Here is a 24,956-nt window from a genome sequence, read left to right as displayed (position 1 = left end):
GACACAGGAAGCCTGTAAATGGTTAATCACCCAGGCCCCTGCTTGTGAATGTTTCATCTCCCAAGCACCTGTTTACACTTGTCAAAGGGACCAGAACTTGTCAGAGATTTGAGATGTATGGCTAAGCTTTAAAAGGCCCTTGTGGTTGGTAGCCTACTATACACCTATAAACATAAGCAGTTGAAATTATGTGGTAAATTAAATTGCAAGCTGACAAATTTCGTGGGTTAAATGAAAACATTAAAATAAAGTATTTTCTTAAAATATAGGGTTGAATTATTAATTGTATGTAATGTTTTAATATATATAGTTGGAGTTATAAAGATAATTTATACAATCATTTTTGTACATTTATATAAATATGTAGAATATAACATTATAGCTTATATGCAACATTTCATTGTGGGCACTTTAAGTGATTAACTGGTTATTAGGTGCATGGTGTTTTATTGGTTAATTATAGGTACAATAGTGATTAAATATTATGTTCTTGGATTTTGTTTTATTCTGATGAAGTCCAGTGAAGGTTCTGGATGAAAGTGCTGAATATTAACTATCCTGTTTTTTGAGTGCAAGTTGGAGTGTTTTTTCATTGCTCTTGGATTTGTAACATTTGACCTGTTTGCTTGTTTTTTTACAGTTAGAAATGCAGTGGAGGTGCTTTGCAAATCCTGCAACTGAATGTACAGGTTCAAGCAAGATGGTTGAATTTACCAAAGGGTATGTGTATTGGGCTGCAGATTTCTGCACATACCAGTATGTCAGTTGTGCTGGTGGTAAAACTAAATGTGCAAAAATGCATTATCATACCCTTTGGGAAGTCAAATACCCCTGCAAATTATGACATCAGCAGCACCCCCCCCAAGAGTAGACATGCTAGAGAGACAGATGTGTCTCAGAGTTTGCCCCTTCTTTGTTACATTCTTCCTAGTCACATTAAGCAGAACCCTTCCCTGGCCCTCTTCAAAGTCAGTTTGGATCAGTGGATGGGGAGTTACAAATTCACACCTAGTAATGCCTATGTCCCTTATGGACAGGGGCAATCTGTAAGGCACTCAAGGCGTAGACATAAACCCATGCCGTTGTCTTACTCCTAGGGGGCCATATGTTGGGTAAATTTAAGTTATATTGGCTTGGCTTGAGCCCTTAATCCATTATTTGGAAATCTCCTGTGACAGATTCATGCCTATTTTAAGTATTAGCTGGTTAAGTGTGGAGTACAGTAAACACTGGTGCTGCTTGACTTATGACATTAGTATTAAAGTCAACTAATCTGATGTTCTTTTCAAGATTGTGTGTAATGGATAGCAGCATGGGAGAGTTGTATTCCATCTGCAGAGAAGCATTTCTTTTAAAAACTGGATCTTGTTTTAGAAGCACTGATGTCATCCATCTGCATCAGTACTTTAATAATTGTGGGAATTCCATCAGGGACTTGTTGCTACTGACATTGATTCCTACTTATGTTAGGAGTACGAGGCACTGACTGATAATTGTATCTCTTGGCACGAGCGTATTTTCTTTTTTCCTTTAAATGAAGTGCTTTTTCATCAGCTGAAGTCTATAAAAAGTTCAGTGCAAAAAGTACGTCTGATACCAAGTACAAAGAATTGATTACCAAGTATGAAGTTGCTATGTAGTGATCTTTGTGAAACTTATTGTTTTGGAATGAATATTCTTTAGAGATATAGGTTATGAAAAGTAGGCTAAATATCCATGTCGGTGTAGAACTGTCAGAAATGTGCTTCCCACGCTAGTATCCAGATATTTTTGGTGGTAAGGAAGATTGGGAGGAAGGTCTGGAAGGGTTTAGCCTGCAGCACTAAACCATCAGACCAAGCTTCCATCTACTCACTTTCTAAGAGGATCATTCCATAGTGCAAGCCACAGAACTGCGGATTTCTGTTGAGGATTATAGATTTAGCTGTCTAGTATTGAGAATAAAAAAATGGGGTTACCATAATCCCTTAGTCATATTTTCTCTCTGGTCGGATTATTTTTGAAAGAAGTCCATGACTGACTACTGATTTTAATGGGAAACTTATTTCATAATTGTAATGTGTAATGCATTTGTCATATTTTGTATTACATACATGCATACATACACACACACATATATATATATATATATATATATATGTGTATGTGTGTATATAAATTATATATATATCTATATATATATATATATCTATATATATATATATATCTATATATATATATATATCTATATATATATATATATATATATATATATATATATATATATATATATATATAAAATGTTTGTGTGTATATATATATATATATATATATATATATATATATATATATGTGTGTATATATATATATATATATATATACATATATTTAAAATCGAACTGGATCAGACAGTGCCGTGTGGGCCAGACAGAGTTCAGCCATAAGCAACTTGTATGAAATGTGGTATAACGGTGATTCCAGAAACATTTCTATACAGTTCACACTTTGCAGTGCTAAATTTTTCTGTTGAGGATTTGTACCTTTTCAAGTTTATGGATTTATTTGGAGGCTGTAGAATGCAGTATTGTATTCAGCAATGGGTTGAATCAGTGATGTAAAAAGTGATACATTGGTTTCCACTGAAATGCCTAAATTTGTTATTTAAAATTAATTTTTATATTTGAGAAGAGTTGTTCAGAAAGTGTCTCCAGTACAGATCCTTGTTGGACACAACAGTAGCCCACATTGGGATAGACGGATACATGTGTTAATAGGTAGGTACTAGGCTAGCTGCCTTTGTGGGCCATTTTAAGCTTAGTCAATTCCCCTCAAAGTTGAGAAGTAAACCTTGTACTTTGTGTCTGTAAGGTACACACCTTAACCATTATGCCAGTCCCCTAATCTTCTTTACCCTGTGTACTAACTGTTAATGCCACAGGGAAATTGGCCCTCTTTGAGTGGTTGAATAAAGGTTTTAATTATTGAAGTTTTTATGGATCAATATTTCATGTGTTTAATTTGTTGAATAGTGCTTTTTGTAGAATAGTATTGAATGCCTTTGCAAGGTGAAGAGAAGGCAATAGTTGCTGCCACTCCAGTTCTTGCAGGTTTCCCTTTAAGGAATGCCACAAGATTTAGAAGACAAGATTTTGCCTTTCATCCCTATTGTCTGATAGCTAACAGAAGTACGCGCCTGTGTCCTGTTTGGATAAGATCCTTTATGATACTCTTCATGATTTTACATTGAGTACTAGTCAGACTAACACTTCAGAATTTGGGGGGGGGGGTGTTGTGTGTGCCACTTCCCTTGGATAATTAGTACTGCTGTAAATTGCAGGCAGAGAGGCATAGTGGTAGCATTGTCATTTCACAATAGGGTTTTTTTTGTTTGTTTTGGTTCTTGAGTGGGGCACCTTCTGTTCAGTCTGCTTGTCTTACCTGTGTTCATGTGAGTTTTCTCTGGGTACTCTGGCTTCCTCCTGCATATCAAAGATGAATGATAGATGGACAAGTGAATATGGATTGTCCATGATGTGCACGGGGTGTGTGTGCACGCGTTTGTGTCTGTGTGTGTCTGTCTATGATGTGGAAGAAAATCCGGTCAGTCTGCTTCTGTTCCTGTTTGCCTAGAAAAATTTGTGAATGGTGAGGGCTGTTTGTAGGGTCACTGTAGGAGTCTGGTGCTATTGGACAGCAACAAACGGGCTGCAGTAGCCCATCTATCAGACAGTTCTGAGGTGGGTTCATATATTAACATGCTGCTTAACCTGTTTGATAGAATGACTGGGGATTAGCTATGGTTTTTGTGATTCTGTATTGAAACCAGTGGTAGTGTTAATCATTCACGTGGAACGTTTTAAGTTTAGTTTTGGCATACCTGTGGTTTTGTATAGGATATCTCATAGTTCCATAGCAATATTTTGCTTTGTCTTTAGATCAGACTGTTACATGTCTTTGCTTATTGTGAAGTCTGCACAATCTTTTCTGCAGGGACATTCATTGCACCCCCATCTGGGTAATCACTTCATTATTGGTAACATGTTAAGTTCTCATTTTTTCTTTACAGTTTCTGACATGATTAAAGAAGCACCTTTTTTAGGAAAAGTGATGAGGTCAAAACCACCAACATAAAAATTTCAACAAAATGCAAATTAAAGGTCATGCTGCTAAACACTAGGAGTCTTAAGCATGAGACTTCACTCTTTGCAAGGATTCATAACTCTGGAAGATGCTGACATTTGCGCAGTCACAAAAACCTGGTTCAAAGCTGCGGAGAGCACCCCAGCCTTACCTGGTTACTCAACCTGTCATGCATTCAGACCCCAAACTGTGGGCAGTAAAGCCAAAGGAGGTGGAATTTCAATATATATTAAAGACATCCACAGCTCCGGGCTGGTCAAATAGTATGACACACAGGAATCACCCCAGGTGCAGTTAACTATTGACAAGACCCCTATTCATTTCGTAGCTAGCTACAGGCCCCCAAATTTGACTCGATGTCCACTCCGCCTATCTGGACCTCTTCAAATCTATCAAGATTCAACCTTTTACCCTGATCCTGGGTGACTTAACTACCCAAACATAGAATGGAAGAACTACTCATGCCAGAACACAAATGCCCAGAGATTCCTCTATTTTTGTCAGTGCAAACGCTTTGGAACAGCTAGTTGATACCCCCACAAGAGGTGATAATGTCTTGGACTTGGTATTAACCAACATGAGTAACCACTGCAGCATCCCTGCAGTGTCATCCTACCTGGTAAAATCCAACCATAAAGTGGTCACTTTCAAAGTCACCCTCTCCCCAGAACCCCCTCTAGCTAGAGTCAAAACAAAAAAAAAAACTTTTTCAAAGCTGATTACAACCTCCCGAGGGATGATATAAACAGCTTCACCAGCCCCCTTTCCCTCTGTAGGAACTGGCACCAATGTCCAAATCTACACAAAGTAGTGTACAAGCGTTTATCTAGATGCATCGAATCAGGAATACCTGACAGGACAAAATCATCTTCCATAAGGAAGAGTAAACCTGTCTGGCGGGCATCTGCAGTAAATAAACTCTATAACAAAAGGAAAAATTGCTGTCCAGGACCAAGAAGGAGCAGATGCCCAATTGGAAGCAATCTCTCCTTAACCTGAACAAGCAAGTAAGAGCACTAGTGAAATCCTCCAGAGCACACCGTCTAAATTGGCCATATCTACTAGAGACAGTCATAAGGCCACCTTCGAAAATGTCTGCAGTCTCAAAGGAAGCACCCAGATCTGCTAAGAATGGGTGGTCAGACACCACATACACAAATGCTGTAGATATAGCCAACCTGCTGGCTGACAGATTAGCAAAAACTTCACCCCTCTGTCCCCCCCATCAGTAAATCTGGACATCCCCAGTACCTCCCCCTTCACCTTATATCTAGGGAACAGGTCATCACTGCCCTCTCAAAGGCAAAAAATACAGCCTCCATGGGACCCAATAACATCCCATGCTGTATCCTACATGAACTCAGGCAGGAACTTGCAGCACCATCAGGTGCTCTATTCAACCAAAGTATGAGTACTGGCTTCGTCCCAGCTGAGTGGAGGACAGCTACTGTCAGCCCTTTGCACAAAGGTGCAGCATCCACCGATCCAGGAAATTATAGACCCATCAGACTAATTGGCCTCTGGAAGGCCATGGAACAGATTATCATGGACCTCATTAACAAGGACATTGGCAACCTCCAAACGCTCAATCCCACACAGTTTGGCTTCATCAAGAGGAGGTCATGTCTGTTAAATTTGGTCAGATTCTTTGAGACAGTCACCAAAGCCGTGGGCGAGGGGAAGACAGTGCACACGCCTACCTTGACCTGGACAAAACCTTCGACATTGTTCCCCTACTCAGGCATAATAGATAAACTCTCTCAACTAGACATCAGTCTTTGTTACCAGATGAGTAGCAAACTGTCTCACTGATAGAACCCACCTAGTCAAAACAGGGGACGCCACCTCAAGCAGGAGACCCGTAACGAGCAGTGTACACCAGGGATCCTTCTTGGGGCCTCTGTTATTTGGGATATACTTTTCTGAGGTGCAGGCCAAAACCAGTGGGCTATGGCTGACAAAGTTTGCAGATGACTGCAAACTAGATGCTGGCATCAATTCCCCTAGTGAAGTGGACATCCTCCCAAGAGTGTATCACCCAAACAAATGACTGGTGCCAGAAACATGGCCTCAAGTTGAATACCAAAAGATGCATCATCGTCCCCTTTGGGGAGAGTGACATCCTCATAAATTATCACATTAATAACAATGTCCTTAGCACGCAGTCAGTCATGAGAGATTTGGGCACACTAGCAACTTGACTTTTGACCTCCATGTATCTTCCGTTGTATGGAAAGCTTTCTACATGGCCCACCTCATAAGTAAGGGTATCTTATACAGGGACAAGGAAGTTATAACATCCATGTATTCTGTCCCTTGTAAGACTCATTATTGAGTGTACAACGCCTCTATCGGCATGTATCTCGCAAAGCACATGCAACAGCTGGAGAGACCACAGAGGTTCCTCATCAGGAGAATCCTGGGCCTCAAACATCTACCATACACTAATGGGCTAAAAGCCCTGTCCCTCTACTCATTTTCATACAGACTCCTCAGAGGGGATATCTGTCTAGCATACAAAGCAATCACAGATCCTGCCTTGATGGGGACTGGTGCTTATCTGTAAGTCAAGCTCTACTCTAGTAACCCGCAACCTCAACCTGGTCTGTGACATCACTAGGACTTGTTGGTAGGACAGATTTGTGTCCCAGAGACTTCCCCCATCTGTGGAATAGACTCCTCCTCCACGTCAAGCAGAGTACCTTGTTATCCCTTTATAAGCGCAACCTGGATAACTGGATGGGAAACAGAAAATACACCCCTGGGATTCCACCAGTGTCCCTGCTGGACAGGTGCATCGGGTGCTGATTTGTCTAAACATGGGCTAAACTCTTGGCTGGGCTTATAAGGGCCTCAGGGCCAATAGCCTAGTAACTTCCTATGAATACTTTATACTTGCTTGCATCCTTTGTTGTAAACCAAGTTTATCATTAGCAAAATTATAACTCTCTTTAGGTCTTCTAACCCTGTATTTTTCCCTTTGCTGGGGCTGTGGACTTTTGGCAGTATATTTGTGTGAATCTTTTTTCCTTAAAATATCCATAGTTCTTTTAAACAGTTTAAAATTGTGGCTAGGGATTATGTCATGAGGCAAATTAGGCACCAGAGCTGTGGGATGTAAAAAAAAAAATACTTGTTTTACAGGGTACTTGGTCTTGATACTTGACTAATTGCTAGATTTTAAATTTGGAGGAAAGGAAAGTACTTTTTCTTGTTTGCAGGTAAGATGATCAGTTGATCTTGTCATTTAGAGCTGTTTCCTGCATTGCCTGATACTGTCTTTACATTTTATTTTCTGCTTTGAATAAATCTGTTTGGCCTGGTGTGAAAGCCATCTTCGATTTATGCAGTTTGTTTGTCTCTTTCGGCTTTTCCCAGTTAGGGGTCGCCACAGCGGAACTCCGGTCCGCTAATGATTGGTAGTAGATTTTTACGTGCTGGCTTGCCGGGCCTAACACACAACCTTCAACGAAGGAACGCCCATTCACGCATGTCGCCAAACAGAAGACGCTCTAACTGAGAATCGAACGGGCAATGTCTAACTGTGAGACGACAACGCTACCGCAGCACCACCACCGCAGTACCTTCGATTTACGCAGTGATTGATCTAAATGAGAGAATAATTGCTCCAGGTCCCAGTAGATTTGTGCACTTTGGTTTCAGATTTCATCTTTCTTTTTTTTTCCATTGGTTATTTTCTTTTCTTTAGTACTTATTGCAGAGAACAGTGCCGGAGTAGTAGTTGTTCTATAGAGGTATTACATGAAAGTAAATTTTCTGTCTCCCTTTCATATGACAGACAGTATACCTTTTTCCAACTCCTTTGAGCTAATAAACCACTTCTTGTCTGTCTTTACAGTGTGTGCTGACTTGCTTTATTCTCCTAGTAGCTGCACAGACCAGAACAGCCAATGTAGCAGCTCCACTGTTATGCATGCCCCTCTGTTGAACACATTGTTCGTACAAGAAATATCTCCCCCTTCTAATATTTCCTCTAGCCCCTCTACTCTTCCTAATAAACTGTATCACACAGTAGTCCTGATCATCAAGGAGAGACAATAGACTTAACTCCCATTTCTATTGCCTTATATCACAGAGGATCCAAAGGCACTGTAAGACCTGGTGTGAAAATGAACTCCTGCTTAACCCAAAGGACTCTTAACTTTGAGAAGTGTAAATATTTTATTAAAGGGGATGCATCCCTTTCCTACTGTCATGCATGCAGTAAACCAAGCACTGTCTTAATCCACACGACTGTCACCACAAAACGGTCTTAAAAATCTTTACCCAAGTATCCTACAAGTTCTAAGTCAAGGTGTCAGTCTAAATTCACAAATCTACCTGTAACCAACAGAAAAAAAATGGTTCAGGACACCAACAAGCATGTGTACTCGTAGGCAAAATGTATTTTTAAAAGCTTTCATACAACTGTAGTAAGCAGCTGACAAGACAATGCAGAAATATTTAAAGCTATGTATACAATAAAAGCATTGGTTAAGATAATATACTACAACACATAAAGTAGAATAAGAAGTTGTTAAAATTTATGTTGTGTGCATGTGTTGTACTCAAGCAATAATCATTAAATGTATACTGTAAAACTGTAAAATCCATACTATAATATCTTATAGCTTGGCTGATCCTCTCTTCAGTACACTAGTAATCATGATGGCATCATTGATATCAGGAGGGTGGATGCATTTAGTAATAATTGCCATCAAAGTTCCTTATAGTCTCAAGTGTTCTCCCCGCAACCCCTCTCCGTGAAATGTTCGGCTTCTCTATTATAAAGAATAGAAATGTTTTGAAATTGGTATATTATGCAGAAAGTTTGTAAAGTGCATTATTAGGTTCTTTATTTCTGTTATCATTCAGGTGTTTTTATGTTCTCTGATTCAGCTGCCTCTCTGTCTTTTCCACATAGAAAAAAATCAGACGAAAGGCAGCTGGCCAAGTAAACTATAGCAATTTGCTTTTTTATTTGCAGGTTTTCATGCAAGCAGTGATTTTGGGATAACTACTAACCGACATGGGGGTCTTCATTAATACACCTGCATTGTTTGTGTGCAATACAAAACAGAATAATAGCCCTTGTTGTTACTAAATATTAGTTGCCACATCAGGGGAGTGAAGCTTATGAATCAAACTAGGCTCAGTTCAATGGTCATGTAAAAATAAATATAAAGACACTCCTTACAGTTCAATATTTCAATTTAAACACCATCAGACATCAGGACAGAACCATATGTTTAAATTTAGTGTCCTACAGTATATGCATGTTAAATCCAGATTGCATAAGTTTTTATATGTTTTTATATGTTTTAATATATATGTTTTATATGTCTTTAGTATATGTCTTGTAACATGAATTGTTTTAAAATGAAATGTGAGTTTAATTATCTGATTTGAAATGGACATTTGGTTAAAAATAAATATAGCCAACATCTTGCTGTTCAGTAGGACACCATAGGGTCAGTATTCGTATTCAATAATGTTATTGGGCCCACCAGTGTAAATATACCTCCTGTCAGGGTTATTTTCTGTGTTAAAATTGTGTGAAAAAAATCTCTTTGTTCACTAATAATCACACTCCCATAGGTCAGGTTAATGTTTAGAAAAAGCCTACCAATGCTTTATATAAGCACACTGTGGCACACAAGAATGCATCTTTTAATTTTACTGTGATGGACAGAATTATTGGAAACAGGACAAATAAATCAGGATGGCATCAGATTTTGAACAGTAAAGAAAATAAATTGATTATTAAACCGGGGGGGGGGGGGTCTGTTTTCACCAGTGTGTAATGAGTACCTGTAATCAGGACTCTTAATTAATTTATTAAATTAGAGCCTCACCTAGTGGTTATACAAAAGAGAGTAAGGTCTCATGTCTTTACTGCACTGATGAAAGCTATGTAAATTGTACAGCCGAAACCGGTCTGTTTTGTTTTTCTTTTTTTATTTTATACTATGCTTTTGAACTAGTTTGGAATAAAAGCTGACTGCTACAGTCTGCTGGCTTCATAATGTTTTGTATTGCTATCAGGTCTTTTTGGAGCCGTGCAGTTGCTGTATTTGCAGGGGCTGCTTAACTGATTGTTTCTAAGCCCCACATTTAATGCACGTCTCTGGGATTTTCATATTACAGTTTTGGGCCTTATCAAGAAAGAACTGCATTGGTGATGGGAAGTAAGAATCCACTGTTTTTGCTTGGGGAGCAGTTTCACTGGGCGTAAAGGTGCAAGGCTTGTGGTTCTTTTCAGACAGACCAAAGCACACAAATGTCAAAGAGATCTTAGCTGTGGCACATGTTACAGAATCTCATCATGGCCTATGTTCCCCAGGACTATTACAGGTGATTACAGATAATACTACAGTGATGTGGTACATAAACAGGGGGGCACCAACTGTTAGCCGCTCTGCAAGCTGGTAATGATGGCTTGCGAGTTAGTTCTACAGGATTGTGTAACCCTCCAAGCATCTTGCATACCGTGTGAGCAAAATGTAGTGGCAGTTAAGCTGAGCAGGACTAGGATAGCCCCTTATGAATGAAAATTGAATGCCTTCCAGGATTGAATCCATTTTTGAGGAACACCTCAAATAGATCTCCTTTCAAAACAAAGAATGAAGTAAATTCTGCACCAGAAATCTCTACAAGCTAGCCCCCAAAAGTGGATGTATATTCATTCCCTTGGGCACAGATGTAGATGTTCTTGTATACATTTGTACACTTTCCACTGATACCCAAGTTCATTCTGAAGATTCAGGAAGACTCTCCCAAATCATTGCAGTGACTCCCTTCTGGCCAAGGCAGCATTAGTTCTTCATTCTTATGGAATTTGGCAAAGGGCAGTTACAGTAAGCTTCCTCACTGATTGGATCAACTCACACAAGAGAGGGGCAGTTTGATACAACTCCGTCTCAAACAATTTCATCTGGTTGTCTGGATGATTCAGTTCCACTACCTTTCTAGGCAACATTTTCATGAGGATGTGCAGCAAGTACTAAACGAGGCAAGACATCCTGCTACTAGGAAATCTTATGGTAACCAGTGGAGAATATTTTCTAGTTAGTGTCTTACCTAAAACAAGGGTCCTATCTGGGATTACTACTTCTAGCTGTTAAACATAGTGAGTTGCTATCCTATGTCTTGTTTACTCCTTTGGCAAGGAGTATTTGTCAAGCATTGCAGCATGTCTGCCCATGGATCCTCCTCTTCATTTCAGATGTTACTCAATCTGTTCTACAAAGAGGTTTTTCATTTAATTGGGAGATTTACTTTTTGCTGTGAAACTGATATTTTTGGCTATTTTTGGCTTATTGTTTTGGTAGACTAATTGGTTTATTGCGCTGATATCTGCAGTAGAGTATCTGGGTTGCAGCAGTTTGTGGTGGGGTAACCATTTTGCTTTTCCATCCATATAGGGTTAGCTGTAGAAAAAACATCACCCATATATGCCCTTTCTATTTTCAATGTATACCTTGCATCTAGCCATCTGTCTCCCTTATTTCCTTTAGAATTTGAATGACAGGGAGAAAAGATTTTATTTACTGTGGTCGTGCTTTTACAACTTTGTTATTGTCTTCCAGTACAAAGTCCTTTAGGAAAGCTACATAGCTGTGGAATTCCTAGTGTGTGCCAATTTCGGTACCATTTGGTTGTTTCTTACTATATCTTGTTATTCCCACAAGGTAAAACATTTGCAAGCATAATTAAGATGGCATATTGGAAAGGTGTGGACTCTGGAAGCATTCTACTGCTTGGTCCTCCATATATGTTTTTGCAAAGCATTACATACCTCAAATAAAATAAACCTCAGAGTTGTATGACTACAGTACAACAGATATTTACAAATGCGGTACAACAAAACCACTAAAGCTTTAGATGCAAAAATATTAAGCCTGAGAGACAGTTTACTTAATGCAGAGTATCCATACAGGAACAAAAACTCAAGCAAATATCCTGTTAAACACAACTGATGAAGCTATCCCTAATATGGTGTAATATGAACGTATTGTTTTCCAATCTGCATGTCATGGGTGGAAACTAACAGCTCTTGGCTAACTTTCTTTGGTGAAGCAAGCAAAATCATGCATACCTCTCAAGTGTACCTCATTATGTTCCACATTGAAAGACTCTGTCACACATCCATGGTAAATAGAAATGATTCATATTAATTCATTAAAAGATCTTCTTTATAAGTAAAATAAGCATAGTTTAACCATCCTATGGGCTTCCTAGTTGAAGTTGGAGATGGTAGGTTGAGAGCTATGAAAATCATGTTAACAACATTTCCACGTAGTGCTATAAAACATTATGCACTTACTAATCATGGCTGACTTGTTGGGTTGGAAGAAACAGACGGTGAGTGGGAAGGGATGAACAGTGCTATTAAGCAGTTGTTTGAATACAAGTGTAAATTACTTCAGCAAGTGTGAAATGGGTGGTCCAGTATTGTGTGTGTGGGGGTGAGCTGTGAGGTACGACAACAGAATATCCTGTTTACCATGCAACCAAGTAAATGAGATATTTAAGTAAACATAAAACAGAATACCTGAATGCTCCAAGGCAGTGGCACAACTCCCACAGGCTTGGGGGTTAATCGGTCAAGGCCTGTGTCTAGCAGTGAGCTCAAAAAAGATAGGTACAAATGCATGAGTTGTTGAGATATGAGAGCTTGGAGAAAAGAGGTAATGCTAATAAATGTATGACAGTAAAGCAGTGTGTATGTTGTTCCACCACTTTAATGGGGTAGGTTCATCCTAAAGTACATGCATCTATTGAGACAGAAGTGTTTTGAAAGGAGATTCAAGCAAAGAGGGAACCATAGAGATACCTCCTGTCTTAACACAGTCATACAATAGAAAAAGTAGAAATATAAACATTAAGCACAATTGGCAGGATAAGTGGGCAAAACCTGTCTTTCTTCTTGCTTTTCCTGACGTGTTTGGGTACAATCCACTGCACAGCTGATGTTGGTTTAAAGGGTGAGGGCAAACCCCGGTCACTTGACAAAGGAGTGGAATACTATAACAGTAGGCAGGCAGGAATGTCCTTGGCTGACATGTCAGATTCGAAGAGACAGACTGGTTATTTGTCGTTTTCTGTATCATTTAAAACAAATTGGTTCAAATTGTGACATATTTTGTTTTCTTAATTAAAAGGTAACAAAGCTTTCTTTGATGATGCCTTGTTACTAGATATTTTTGCCAAATCTGATCTAGAATATCTGCATTCACTTGGTAGTAAATGCTGCTCTGTAATGACTAGTTGCTTATAAGACTTGAAATGACTCTGGGCTACCCACTTACATGTGTTATTAGGGAGTGCTGTCTTAAATTTGTCGACAGCCAGAATTTACAAAATTTTACTTTTTAGTCACAATTTCAATGTGTGTACTAAATCAGCCATTAGAATGTCCACTTTGGGCATTCAAAAAACTATCCTTCAAATGTAACTCCAATTCTTGCTATGAATTATTGTTTCAGTTTGTGGTACATCAGTTTGTCGGAATCTTCCAGGTTCATATGTTTAGTTCCTACCCAGTTAGTTGGGACAACAGAATTCTGTCCTGTTCTACCTGGGACAAGTTCTTCCTAACTACTTAACTTTCAAAAGCAGCAAGGTAATCCTCCACATCATCCTCTTTTCTGAGTTTTGTCATATTGGGATGGACTTGTAAAATCCTGCAAAAAGGGGGGGGCAGCTACTTAGTCAAGGTGGAAATCTGCTACTGGAGGCTGAGCAGTTGTTAATCTGTTGCAGCACATTACTCTTGGAGGGTAATCCAGTGTTAGTTTTTTTGTCAAAGGCTACATACCTCTTCTGATGGCTGAACAGGTGTTGATCAGTCACTGCACATCTCTCCTGAGTTTTAGTGGTAAAGTTATACAAGACTGTGGTAGATGTCACTAAAGTTGTATTAGAGTGTACAAGAGCCTCAGTTATTTTCTCTATTTTTCTTTCACAACTAAGTATCCATAGTCATTTATGCACATGACCTGTAACTTTATGGCTGAGGATGAAGCCCTAACTATGCTGCAGGTGACCCTAGTTCAATTATCAACTTGGGTACATGATGAAGTTGGCCAGGGAGGATGGGACTGAGGGGATACTGCCAGCTCTGCCATCCTGGGAATGGGAGGTGGTTCTAGCTTGTCACATGAGTGATATGTAGTAGGGGCAATACATGTTAGTGAAAGGGAGAATAGGAAGAGAGGGCGAGGAAGGTGCAACTTTGTTGGCAGCTAAGCTTGAAGGCAAACATTGCACCAGGATTAAATGATTCCTTCAGTATTACATGTATCTTGACAAAGAAGGCTGTCAGATTATAATTCTCTTCCATTTGTGTGCATGTAGTAATGTATTATAAAAATATTAATGTTTGTTGTGATTCGGTGCTGTTACACATGATTTGTGAGGAGGGCTTTTTTACTTGTATGCTTCATCATTTTATGTTCTGAAGAAGTCTTGTAATAGACAGATGAGAATGCTGAACTACATTCTGGCTATGGTTTCTTTTGCAGTCTGTTTTTACTTAGTCAGTATATAAAAATGTGATTTTATCTGCTGTAAACACTAGCTGTGGTATCTTTTGTTTTTGTTTTGTAACATTCCAAGTAGTAACTATAGCCAGCTCCCCATTTTAAAGTTAATATTTATAGTGAAGTTTGAAAAAAAAAAAGGAGAAATAAGTCTTTACCAAATGGTTCAGTCTTCAGCCAAATAAATTCTCTTCACAGGTTCCTACTTTGCAGATTTTTCACAACTGAAGTCAGAACAGTATTCTGTTATAGACGGGATTCTTGTATACTTAATGGCAGAAAGTAAGTTGGAGACCTCACAACAACCTTACAGCTCTCTTTCTAGTTCCAAAGACTGGGATAAAACAAATTATACAATAACTGTCCATTAATGTTCAAAAACAAGCATGCTGATTGGGCGAGCCCAGCCAGTGTGCCTGTTGTAAATCCGAGAGTATACTAACAGAAAAATGTCCAGTCTCCCGGACTTTTTTCCATTAGTATATCTCATAATTTTTTTACTTTTCCTTCTTTTTTTGAATAAACAAAAAGAAACCAGAAGACTTGAAGTAAACGAGGGAGACGGTGCAGACAAAAATAAAAGGATAATCGGGTATGTTCTCCAAAACTTACCTGATTATCCTTTTATTTTGTCTCATCCGACCCTCCCCAATGTAAAAATCCGCCTGGTTTCCTTTTTATATTCAATTAAAAAACAAAAAAAAAAGGAGGAAGCAGCAGCAGAGATCTTCCTTTCTCTGTTGCGACCTTTGCACAGCACTGATTTACTGCATAATCTTGGGAACAGAAGTCCCATACGCATGCGCAGTACATCAAAAAAGCCCCAGGATATCTTCAAAACATGGAAGGGTAGCATGGATGCATTATATAAAGACATTATTTAAGAAGAGTATTTTTTTCTTAAACAATGTCATTGTATAATAGCAATAACCCACGGCTGCTTTTGTTTGGTCACTCAGGCTTCACCCTCGTGACCAAACTACACCAACCGTGGGTAAATCCAGCATTCTCCACATCCAGCCATGGATTATTGCTTAAATATCATCTCCTTTCACACAAGCAGGGATAAATCCACTGTCTTGTCCTGTAATTGTTTCCATTCCTTTCACTCCAAGGACATGCAACAAGTTGCCTTCCGTCTTGTAGATGTTATTGCGCCTTCCCAGGAACCTCTTCAAGACCCAGTGGTCGCAAATCTTCTGTACATCAAGGAGATGGGCTTTACCTATCAACCCTAACTTTTGTCTTGTTTCTGGGTTAGTATTCTTAAGGGACCTTCTACCACAATGCTATGTTATGCTTCTGAGCTAGTACATTTAAAAGGACCAGCCATAACTGTGTGTGCGTGTACATGTTTTATATGTTCTCCTTAAGCAGTAATCCATAACTGAGTGTGTTTCATGGCTGGTATGATGTGATCCTGAGATTGAAGCCTTAGTGATCAAATTAGGAAGCCAGCTGGGGGTAAATCAGCATTATCTAAACACAGGATAGGATTATTGCTGTTATACAATGCTGCTATCTTTTTAAGTAATGGCATTGTATTGTGTAAACAACTTCATTGAATAGCCCCTTTTCTGCATTATTCTGTGAATGCAGTTGACATCTACTGTACTGTGAAAGCCCTGGACATGCACATGCCCAAGCTTGCACTGTACACTGTGTAGAATGCTGTATGTGTCCCTTATTTTTGGGGACTAAGGAGTGCATGCATCTTACTGTTTGCACAAAGACACTTGTGGACTTAGGAAACTCTTTTTGTTAGTATTTGGGGATGGTGGAACTTTGTCTTCATCCAGTTGACGGTCCATTTGTTTTTCTCTACTTAACATAGTAGAGAACATACCATCTGTAGCTTTTGTTTGTAATGGCTACTTCTGCTCAGGCTTACTGTGCTGGGTGATGCTGGATGTACAGCAGGTATGCTGATGGGACACTGTGCGTATTTTAAAATATGATGGCTGTGGTGGTGCAGCGGTTAGCGTTGTCGCCTCACAGCAAGAGGTTTTCCAGTTCGATTCTCTGCTGGTGCGCCTTCTGTGTGGAGTCTGCATGTCCTCCCCGCGGTTGAGTGACATTAAAGACATGCAGGTAGGTTTAGTGTGTGAATGGGTGTGCCTTCTTTGAAGGTTGGGCGTCGGGCTAGCAACTTAGCCCCCTGTAAAAATCCACTGCCAATCATTAGCAGACTGGAGTTCCACTGTGGCAACCCCTAACTGGGAAAAGCCGAAAGACAATGATGATGATGACTGATCATGTATACTGTGTGGAGATCTCACACACACACACTGGTTCCATTATTTTGGTTGACAGGGTGTTTAAACAGCACAAGTTATATCTCACAACATTTCTCTTGGTAATGTGTATTCAGAATGCAAATACATTTGTGTTAGCAGATGAGCTTTCCCGTTGCATATATGGGGGTTTTATTATTTAAGTAATTTTCCAGGTAAAGCAGTATATTGCTAATAAATGATGCTTAACAAATGTTATTAGAACTGAATTCTATGACAACATTTTTTTTTTGCCTGAGGTAAAGTATTGTGCTGTTTTACTAGTTCAGAATAGTGTGGCTAATTGCTGCAGTAGAATCTATAACTCACTGTAGTGATAGATTCTCTGATATTGATGATAACTGGCAGTGTTGCATTTAATTTCAGGTTAGTGGAAGAATTGCTGACCGTGTCTTTGATGTGGCTAGGTAAGTTTGTTTGTTGTTTTTTTGTTTTTTTACTGCCTTTGGAGAACAAATCTTATTTGTAATTATATGATACAGTCCTGTGCCCAGCCAGGACAGTGGAAACAAAGATGTAGAACATAATTTGTTGACAGTAAAATTCTTCTAATGTGGAACTTTTTAAAATTTATATTGTCTGGAAAGCAATAACCATACAAGTACAAAGTTTGATCATTTCAAACTTTTTCCTTTATCAGATTCATTCATCATACAAGTAGTTGTACCCCCAGTACATCTGCATTGTCAAGCAGACTTTCCTTTTGCTTTCTAGCAGCTAGAAAATACTACCTACAGTAGAAAGGGGTAAATTGCATTTTTCAAGAGTAGCGGAACATCACCAAGACAGTGCAAAGGGCAACTAGGAAACCTGTAATAGAATGATTGAATCTATTTAATAGTATGCATTATGAATGCTTAAGAAAGGTTGCCATGAAATATGTTGTCCTTCTGAAGTAGCAAACATTAAAATGACTGGATGATAAATGTCTGAATGCTCCACTCTCAGCACTATAATTCTGCATTGGTGGCATGGTACAGCATTTGTTTAATCTATTAATGTCATAAAATTGAGGACTCTTTAACTTGCTGTTCATTTTTCCAGCATCCATTTTAACTGCCAGTAACTGGTGTCTTACTTGTAGCTATTCCTCAGCACTTCAGAACAGGTCACATCATATGCTACTAGTTGATCAGAAATGTTCTTTGACAATTGTTTCTTTGGAAAGACTGTATCCCATCTACAGGGAGAATAACAGACTGTTGTTCCTTATGTGTGGCCGAAATAAAAAAAAAAAAAACCTTCAGCTGCAGTTAAACACTGAATTTAATGATGAAACGCTGTGTCCAGTTCAGATAAGTCGCTTGGTATTTGTCAGTGAGCTGAAAGCTCTACAGTCTAGTACATCTTAGATGTAGTTCTGTTCATAATATAGGTAGTCTGTTAACCAGCAACTCAGTGGAGAGAATTGAATCTTAAGTGTATGCATAGTGGTGTATTTGGTGCTCAAGGTCAGATGTGTTGGGCTTGTTTTACTTATTCTGCGCAGAATACATTTAAAATTAAAATATGAAGTGGATGCACACATTTTAATACTAAGTGTTCTGCTTTGTGCTTGGGTTATTGTCACTGTCCCAGCCATTTTCAAGTCACTGGACAATTTTCTGTCGTCGTATGAATGCATTTCTCATGCTATTACCTTTCCTGTTGATTGTCATATAGCTGTAGCTTATCTAGAAAGTGTTGACATGAACTCATTGTTAAAGCAAAATATCAGCAAATGTGATTGTATGTATAGTATATGGTATCCATCCAATTTACCTTGAGATATCGTGGAGAAACCTCTCTAGCATTCTACAATAAATCTTGATACTGAAAGATATAAGTAGCGCAAATACATGTCTTAAGTTCTTCTTCCTTTTTTCGAAATCATTTCACTTCACAAAGCAGTGAGATCTCAATGTGGGTGATGGGTGGTGTTTAATTATGTATGTCTTCAGCCCCACCCATTGCAAGACTAGTGAAACAGATGTATGTATATATATCCCCCTATCTAGAGGAGTATGATCTTGTTGCCAATCTTTACCTATTAAGGTGTCTGAGACATAGATACCAAGAAATTCACCTTAAAACAGAGGAGAGAAAAAAGCTTGACAGGTGAATCTTGGCATCCATGTCGAGAACACATAATTAAGGGTTATGGTGGGAGACCCAGTCATAATTCAGCACTATCAGAAAGGCAGTAACACACTGTTATGTTACAGAAAGACTGGGACACATTATCAGCACAGACAAGCTGGCAGAAACAATTTGTTTTTATTCTGCTACTGTCATTTGCTGATCAGTACTGGCAGGTTTAACTGCTTAGCTCACTACCCAGTTTTAACAAGTGAAGCAGAGGGTGCTTAAGCCCTAACTGATTTCTTTTTCTGGATATCTGAGCATAATCACTGCATTCCATGCACTATAAGAAAGTAATCTTTATTCTGCTTCACCATTGTCTGGTAAAGATCTAGGATATTCAAGCTGTTTTAAGTTTCCATTTTCAGAAATTGCGCTTTCATAAATTTAAAAAAGTTTAAATTATATATACTAGACTGAAGTATTTTATGATTTGTTTGCTTTGTTTTTGGCTATGTTTGGGATAGTGATGCACTTAACAAATGCAGCTAAAACAAGCTTCACTCCTGCTTAGTGTAACTTAACATCCCTGCACTAGTGCTCATCCAGTTCAGTAGTCATTTCAGTTTGTCATAAGACATGCAGCTTTAGACTGCACTAAAAGTCTGCCTTTAAGCTGTTTTGCTGTATTGTTTTCATTTTGTGTATAACCGCAGTACAGAATACAAAGTAGATGTCATTTGTGATTTTTTTTTTTTTTCAAAAACTGCAGGATTGCAGATGTTTCGCCTGCTGTGTACTATTTGTTGACAAAGCTTGCATACATTTACCAGTAGCTAGATGGTTTGTAAGAACTGGGGCCCAATTCTGAAAGACCTGCTCTCAGTGAACTGACAACTTACACTGAGATCAGGTGTTTTGGAATCTGGCCCCTGCTGTAACCCTATTTTATAGATTGACCTTATGCTGAAGTAAGTCACATAAACTGACAGCAAGTCCTTCGGAAGAACAGACTTAAAGTGGGAGCAACTCTTTTGGAATCTCATCCCCAATTTCACAGCTCATTTCTTCTTCTTTTTTCACATGACATAGTATTTCTAATGCTTCCCTGTCATCCTGAGACCATTCTTTAACGGACTGTAGGCAGATTAGAAAGTCTTCCACACTAGAGAACATGGTTGCTTTCTTAGACTTGTTGTACTATCTCAAATCATTTTTAAAAGTTGCAGTACTACTTTTTAGTTTAATTTATGCTCCTCTTTTTTTTTCTGCTAAAACGACTGGTGCTGTAAAAGCAGCAAGCAGCAAATTTGTCCACTTCTGGGACTTCCAGATTGTGTCAAGTTGTAGTATTGCTGTTTAAAAGGCACAGGTGCTACAGCCTTCGTAACATCCCTTTTTAAATTCAGACATATTCGGTTTTCTTTCAGCAATACTTTTTATTTATTTATTGACATTTGTTAACCGGGTTTGTCCAACTGGGCTTGTGAACCATTTTCAGTGGAGACCCGAGGAGAAAAGCTCCAGTAATACATTTTAAAACAAGTACAATTTTAAACAATATTGTTATAATTGCAGTTGTAGCAAAACGATTCACATGTGTTAGGATACATGCATAAAGTTAAAGTTGCATTAAAAAGAAGCTAAGTAACAATTTAAGATTGATATAGTTCAATAGGTCAACAATGAACATTTTTTGTTTGTATAAAATTGTGCAAATGCATAGTAGACACATTGGAGAGAGAGGTGTAATGAGGTACTAAGTATTGTCCTTTTGAGGGTACATAAAGGGAAGGAAGACTAGGTAGGGTCATGGCAAGAGCAGGTTCTGGAATTGAGAAAATAAGCTTTTAGTTCATTTTTAAAGTGGGAGGTGTGGGAGATTGAACGTAAGTCAAGGGGAAGTTTGTTCCAAGCATGGGCAAGGGAGTGTTTGTAGAGTAGTTTGCCTACTGACCTTTTTGGGTGGTAAATATCAAGTAATTGTTGGTTAGAAGTACGGAGGGTCCAGGATGGGATGTAGATGGAGACTAAGGAAGACAGAGATGGACAGAAGGAGGGTTTATAAAGAATAGAGTGTAGCATATGAAATTGATAAGATAGTAGAAACTGGGGAAGTTCAAGCCATTGAAGAGAGTTTAAAGAAATGCAGTGGTGTGAGTTGTATGGGGAGTTAGTAATGAATCTGGCTATTTTATGGTAAGTCTGTTGCAGTTTGTTTAGAGTGGTGGCCTGGATATTGATAAGAACTGGGGCGGCGTATAAGAGGGAGGGGAGGAGGAGTGCCTGGCCCAGGGTAAGTCTAGATTCAGGGGTTAGGAATTTTTTGTTCTGATATAGCAGACCTAGTTTCTGGTTTGTTTTTTTTATACATTGGAGTATGTGTAGGTTGAACTTGAGTTCATCATTGATAATGACCCCTAGGAGTTTTGTGTTGGTGTCAGGTTGGATATTTTTGTATTGTTAGAAGATGTAATAAAAAGGAGGTTTTGTGATGAGAAAGAGAACGGGGAAGGAAAAGTAGGAGTTTGGTCTTTTTGGGATTTAGGATCAATAGGTTGTGAGAGAGCCATTGTTCAGTGGATAGTAGGGCTTATTGGGTCAGGGAGTGTAGTTCAGGAATGTTATTTGAGATGGATAGAAGTGTGGAGTCATCGACGTACTGAATAAGGGAGGATTCTTTGCATGAGGTGTAAATATCATTGGTGAAGATGTTAAACAAAAGGGGTCCGAAGATGGAGACTTGGGGAACACCAGTGGAGATGGGAAGGAAAGGTGAGGAGGATGAGAGCCATTTGACAGATTGTTCCCTGCCAGGTATGTAACTATTAAACCAGGCAAGTGCGGAGGGGGATAGGTGGAGATTTGCGAGTTTGGATAGTAGTAGAGGATGAGAGACAGTATCGAAGGCTTTGGAGAGATCTAGGAAGAGACAGGAAATGAGTTTATTGTTGTCTACGGCCTCTGCAATGATATGAGTGAAGGAGAGAAGGGCAGTGGTGGTGGTGTGGTGAGGACGAAATCCATGTTGGGTAGGGGTAAATAAGTGGTGTGTGAGGAGGTGATTGAGAAGCTGTGAGTGAATACATTTTTCTAATATCTTGGAGAGGGGGTACAGAATGGCAATGGGTCGGTAGTTTGAGGAGTCAGTGGAGTTTCCACCTTTATGAAGAGGGATAGTGAAGATTTCCAAAGGGTGGGGACAGTTGATTCCAGAATAGATCTATTAATTATTCTAGATACAGGATAGGCAATTGAGTCAGCAGCAAATTTGAGGAATGTAGGAGATAGATTGTCAGTGGAAGGAGAGCAAGGTTTTAGCTTGAGTAGTAGAGATTTGATGTAAGTAATGGGAACTGGCTCAAAAGAAAACAAAGTTGTGTTAGTGGGACTTGGAGAGGTGGGTGTCGAAGTAGAATTTGGCTTAGAGGTTACCAGATTATGGATGGAAGAGATGGTGTTTATTCAGGAGGGTAGCTGTTTCCTGAGAAGAAGAGTTAGGATATGGGGAGGGATTAGAGGGCTTTCCAGGATAGAGGATGTTGTTGAGAGTTGACCAAAAATTTTGAGGATTGGATTTGTTGTTAAGCTGAGCAGAGCTATAGTATAACTTTTTGTCATTAGTTGTATGTTTTTTTGCAAGGTTCCTCAGTTGCCTGTATTTTTGAAGAAAAGGTGGTTGTTTAGTTTTAGTCCAGGTTTTCCAAGCATGATCTCTTTGTTTCATAAGGAACCTAGTCTCTTTGGAGAGCCAGGGAGCATGGTTTGATTTTACTCTGATCTTCCTAGAGGGAGCTAAGGAGTTTAGAGTATTCATGAAGATGCTATTGAAAGTGCTTACAGCATCGTTTAGGGGGATGTGTTTTAGAATGGACCTTTGTTTTATTGACCTGTTGACTAAAATGGTGAGTAGCTTTCATAATGTAGCCAAAGAAAACAGGTCATTCAGTCTATATTAAATTGTGTAAACTATAGATTGTTATTAACTGTAGACTTCCATTATTATCAGGTTTTTAGTTTATCTCATCTGTGTGATCAGCACAGGGGCGTGAGTCTTGGCAAGATGGGTCATTCTGAAAATAATCATGTTCATATTCTGTTTCTGTCCTTTTCAGACATGAAACTAGTGGCTTCTGTTGCAGAGGTTATATTTTCAGTGTTTACTGTCCTTTCAGGAGTGTTACACATTTCAAAATTTTCTTTAAATTCTTGTGTATCCTTCCTTTAAGAAATACAATTTTGTTACTTGTATATTATCGCAACCACCTTATCGTCACCATGTTCCAAACCTGTAATCATTGTTCTTGTTCATTAACACAATCAGGATCCCAAACTGTCATAATTCATGGACAAACAAGTCAACCCTGACATTACAAAACCTGAAAACGCGGGGATAGGTGGCACATGCTTACATCATTGTGTCTTATATTTCCTCTAATAGTTGCATAAAAAGATCATTTTGTACCTGAAATGCCCTAATGTTATGTGAGGCAGTAAAACAACTCAAATTGTACAAGAGGTATGTTTTATTTTGACAAAACATGAATTCCAGTCCTTGATCTGGTTTGTCCTGCAAAATATTATGTACCATTAAAAAACGTTCCACTTCTGGCATTAAGAAGTGGCAACCTTACATGTATAATATTGCTAATCTAAAAACAATATGTTTAATAGTTTTAGGGGGAACTGCTGAAAATGGTACCTGTTACTTAAATTTATTGCATACTTGGGGACTTGGGCTGCATTTTGAGAGATGTTTCCATTTTTAAAGTTCCATGTGGTGTGAGCGTGGGGGGGGGGGGGGGGCTACTAAGACCTTGTAAGTACAAAATGGAATTTTGCTGTATCCTGCCTTCCATTCTACTGTTTTTAATTGTGATTATCGTTTGTTGTGCAAATGGGAAGAAAGGATCGTGGTGGATGTATGGATGGATTATTGTCTATTTATAAACATGAAACAACTGTATTAATCCACGCTATAAAATCTATCTTCCCTCCTAACATTCTTTAAAAAATTCCATCCTATTCACAGATCAGAAATGAAGCATTCAACTGCAGTGAGCTCACACTATTTATGCATTTACGACCTAGTAGTCATGTGGTTTCATTTAGCACTATTCCTTAACTGTTAGATCTCTACATGTGTGTTTAAACAGGTTAATTACACTACAAGTAATATGGTCTTTTTCCTTTTCTTCTCATCTTCACCCTTCCCTGTTAATCTTTAAGCTATATCCATGCTTGCGGTAACATAGAATGCTTCATTAGATTTGGTGCGGTAACGTGGTTGCGATAAAAGTAAGTACCCACATTTTTTTTAAAACTCTTAGTCCGAAATTTTACAAGTGAACATGCCCTGTTAATTTTATTGCTGTACTGTATCTTTTTAGGATTTTGTTACTGGGGTCAGCTTATCATTGAACTGAGCAGGTCGCACTAAAGTTAAGACTACCAGAACTTCTCCACGGTGGGGGCGGATAAAAAAAAATATGTATAATTGACTTGGTCTCTGACTAGTGCATTATATAGTTATTTTCTGAAAGAGAGAAAAACAGGTTGGCATAGGATATGCTAGTAGCAGGAATAAAGCAACCGAGAAGCTTTTTGTTGCTTGCTGTTATTATTCATACTGCCTACTTAGACCATTATTGCATTGTTTTATGTGGAGCATCACAGCTGTGATCTGAATTCGGAGAAAATGAACTTTGCTAAGCATTTCCATGATGCAAGAAGGGTACTTAACAAATTTTGTTAAGCATGTTTGAGTGCCCTATTATATCTGTGCAGGAGGGCCAGTCTGAAGGAGATTGGAGACTGTAAAGTGGTGACAGGGGAAAGTGTAGTTAGGCAGCATAGATTGGTGGTCTGTAGGATGACGTTGGTGATCAAGAAGAGGAAGATAAGTGTGAGAGCAGTGCCAAGGATCAAATGGTGGAAG

General features: G+C 38.8%; 1 protein-coding gene across 2 annotated transcripts in view; it reads left to right on the top strand.

The window, feature by feature from the left end:
• The window catches only part of NDUFAF5 (NADH:ubiquinone oxidoreductase complex assembly factor 5), a 658,571-nt gene that overhangs the window by 5,591 nt on the left and 628,024 nt on the right, over window positions 1-24,956 (top strand). For both annotated transcript variants that reach the window (XM_044056157.1, XM_044056167.1), the window contains exon 2: window positions 17,324-17,364. In XM_044056157.1, coding sequence (XP_043912092.1) covers window positions 17,324-17,364 — 41 coding nt within the window. The remainder of the gene's footprint in view (window positions 1-17,323; window positions 17,365-24,956) is intronic.

This window comes from Protopterus annectens, chromosome 1.part2 (assembly GCF_019279795.1).
Source record: "Protopterus annectens isolate FY-2018-M chromosome 1.part2, PAN1.0, whole genome shotgun sequence".
In the NCBI taxonomy this organism is placed as follows: Eukaryota; Metazoa; Chordata; order Ceratodontiformes; family Protopteridae; genus Protopterus; species Protopterus annectens.
Note: the sequence above shows the minus strand (reverse complement) of the source record. Positions and strands in the feature narration are given on the sequence as shown.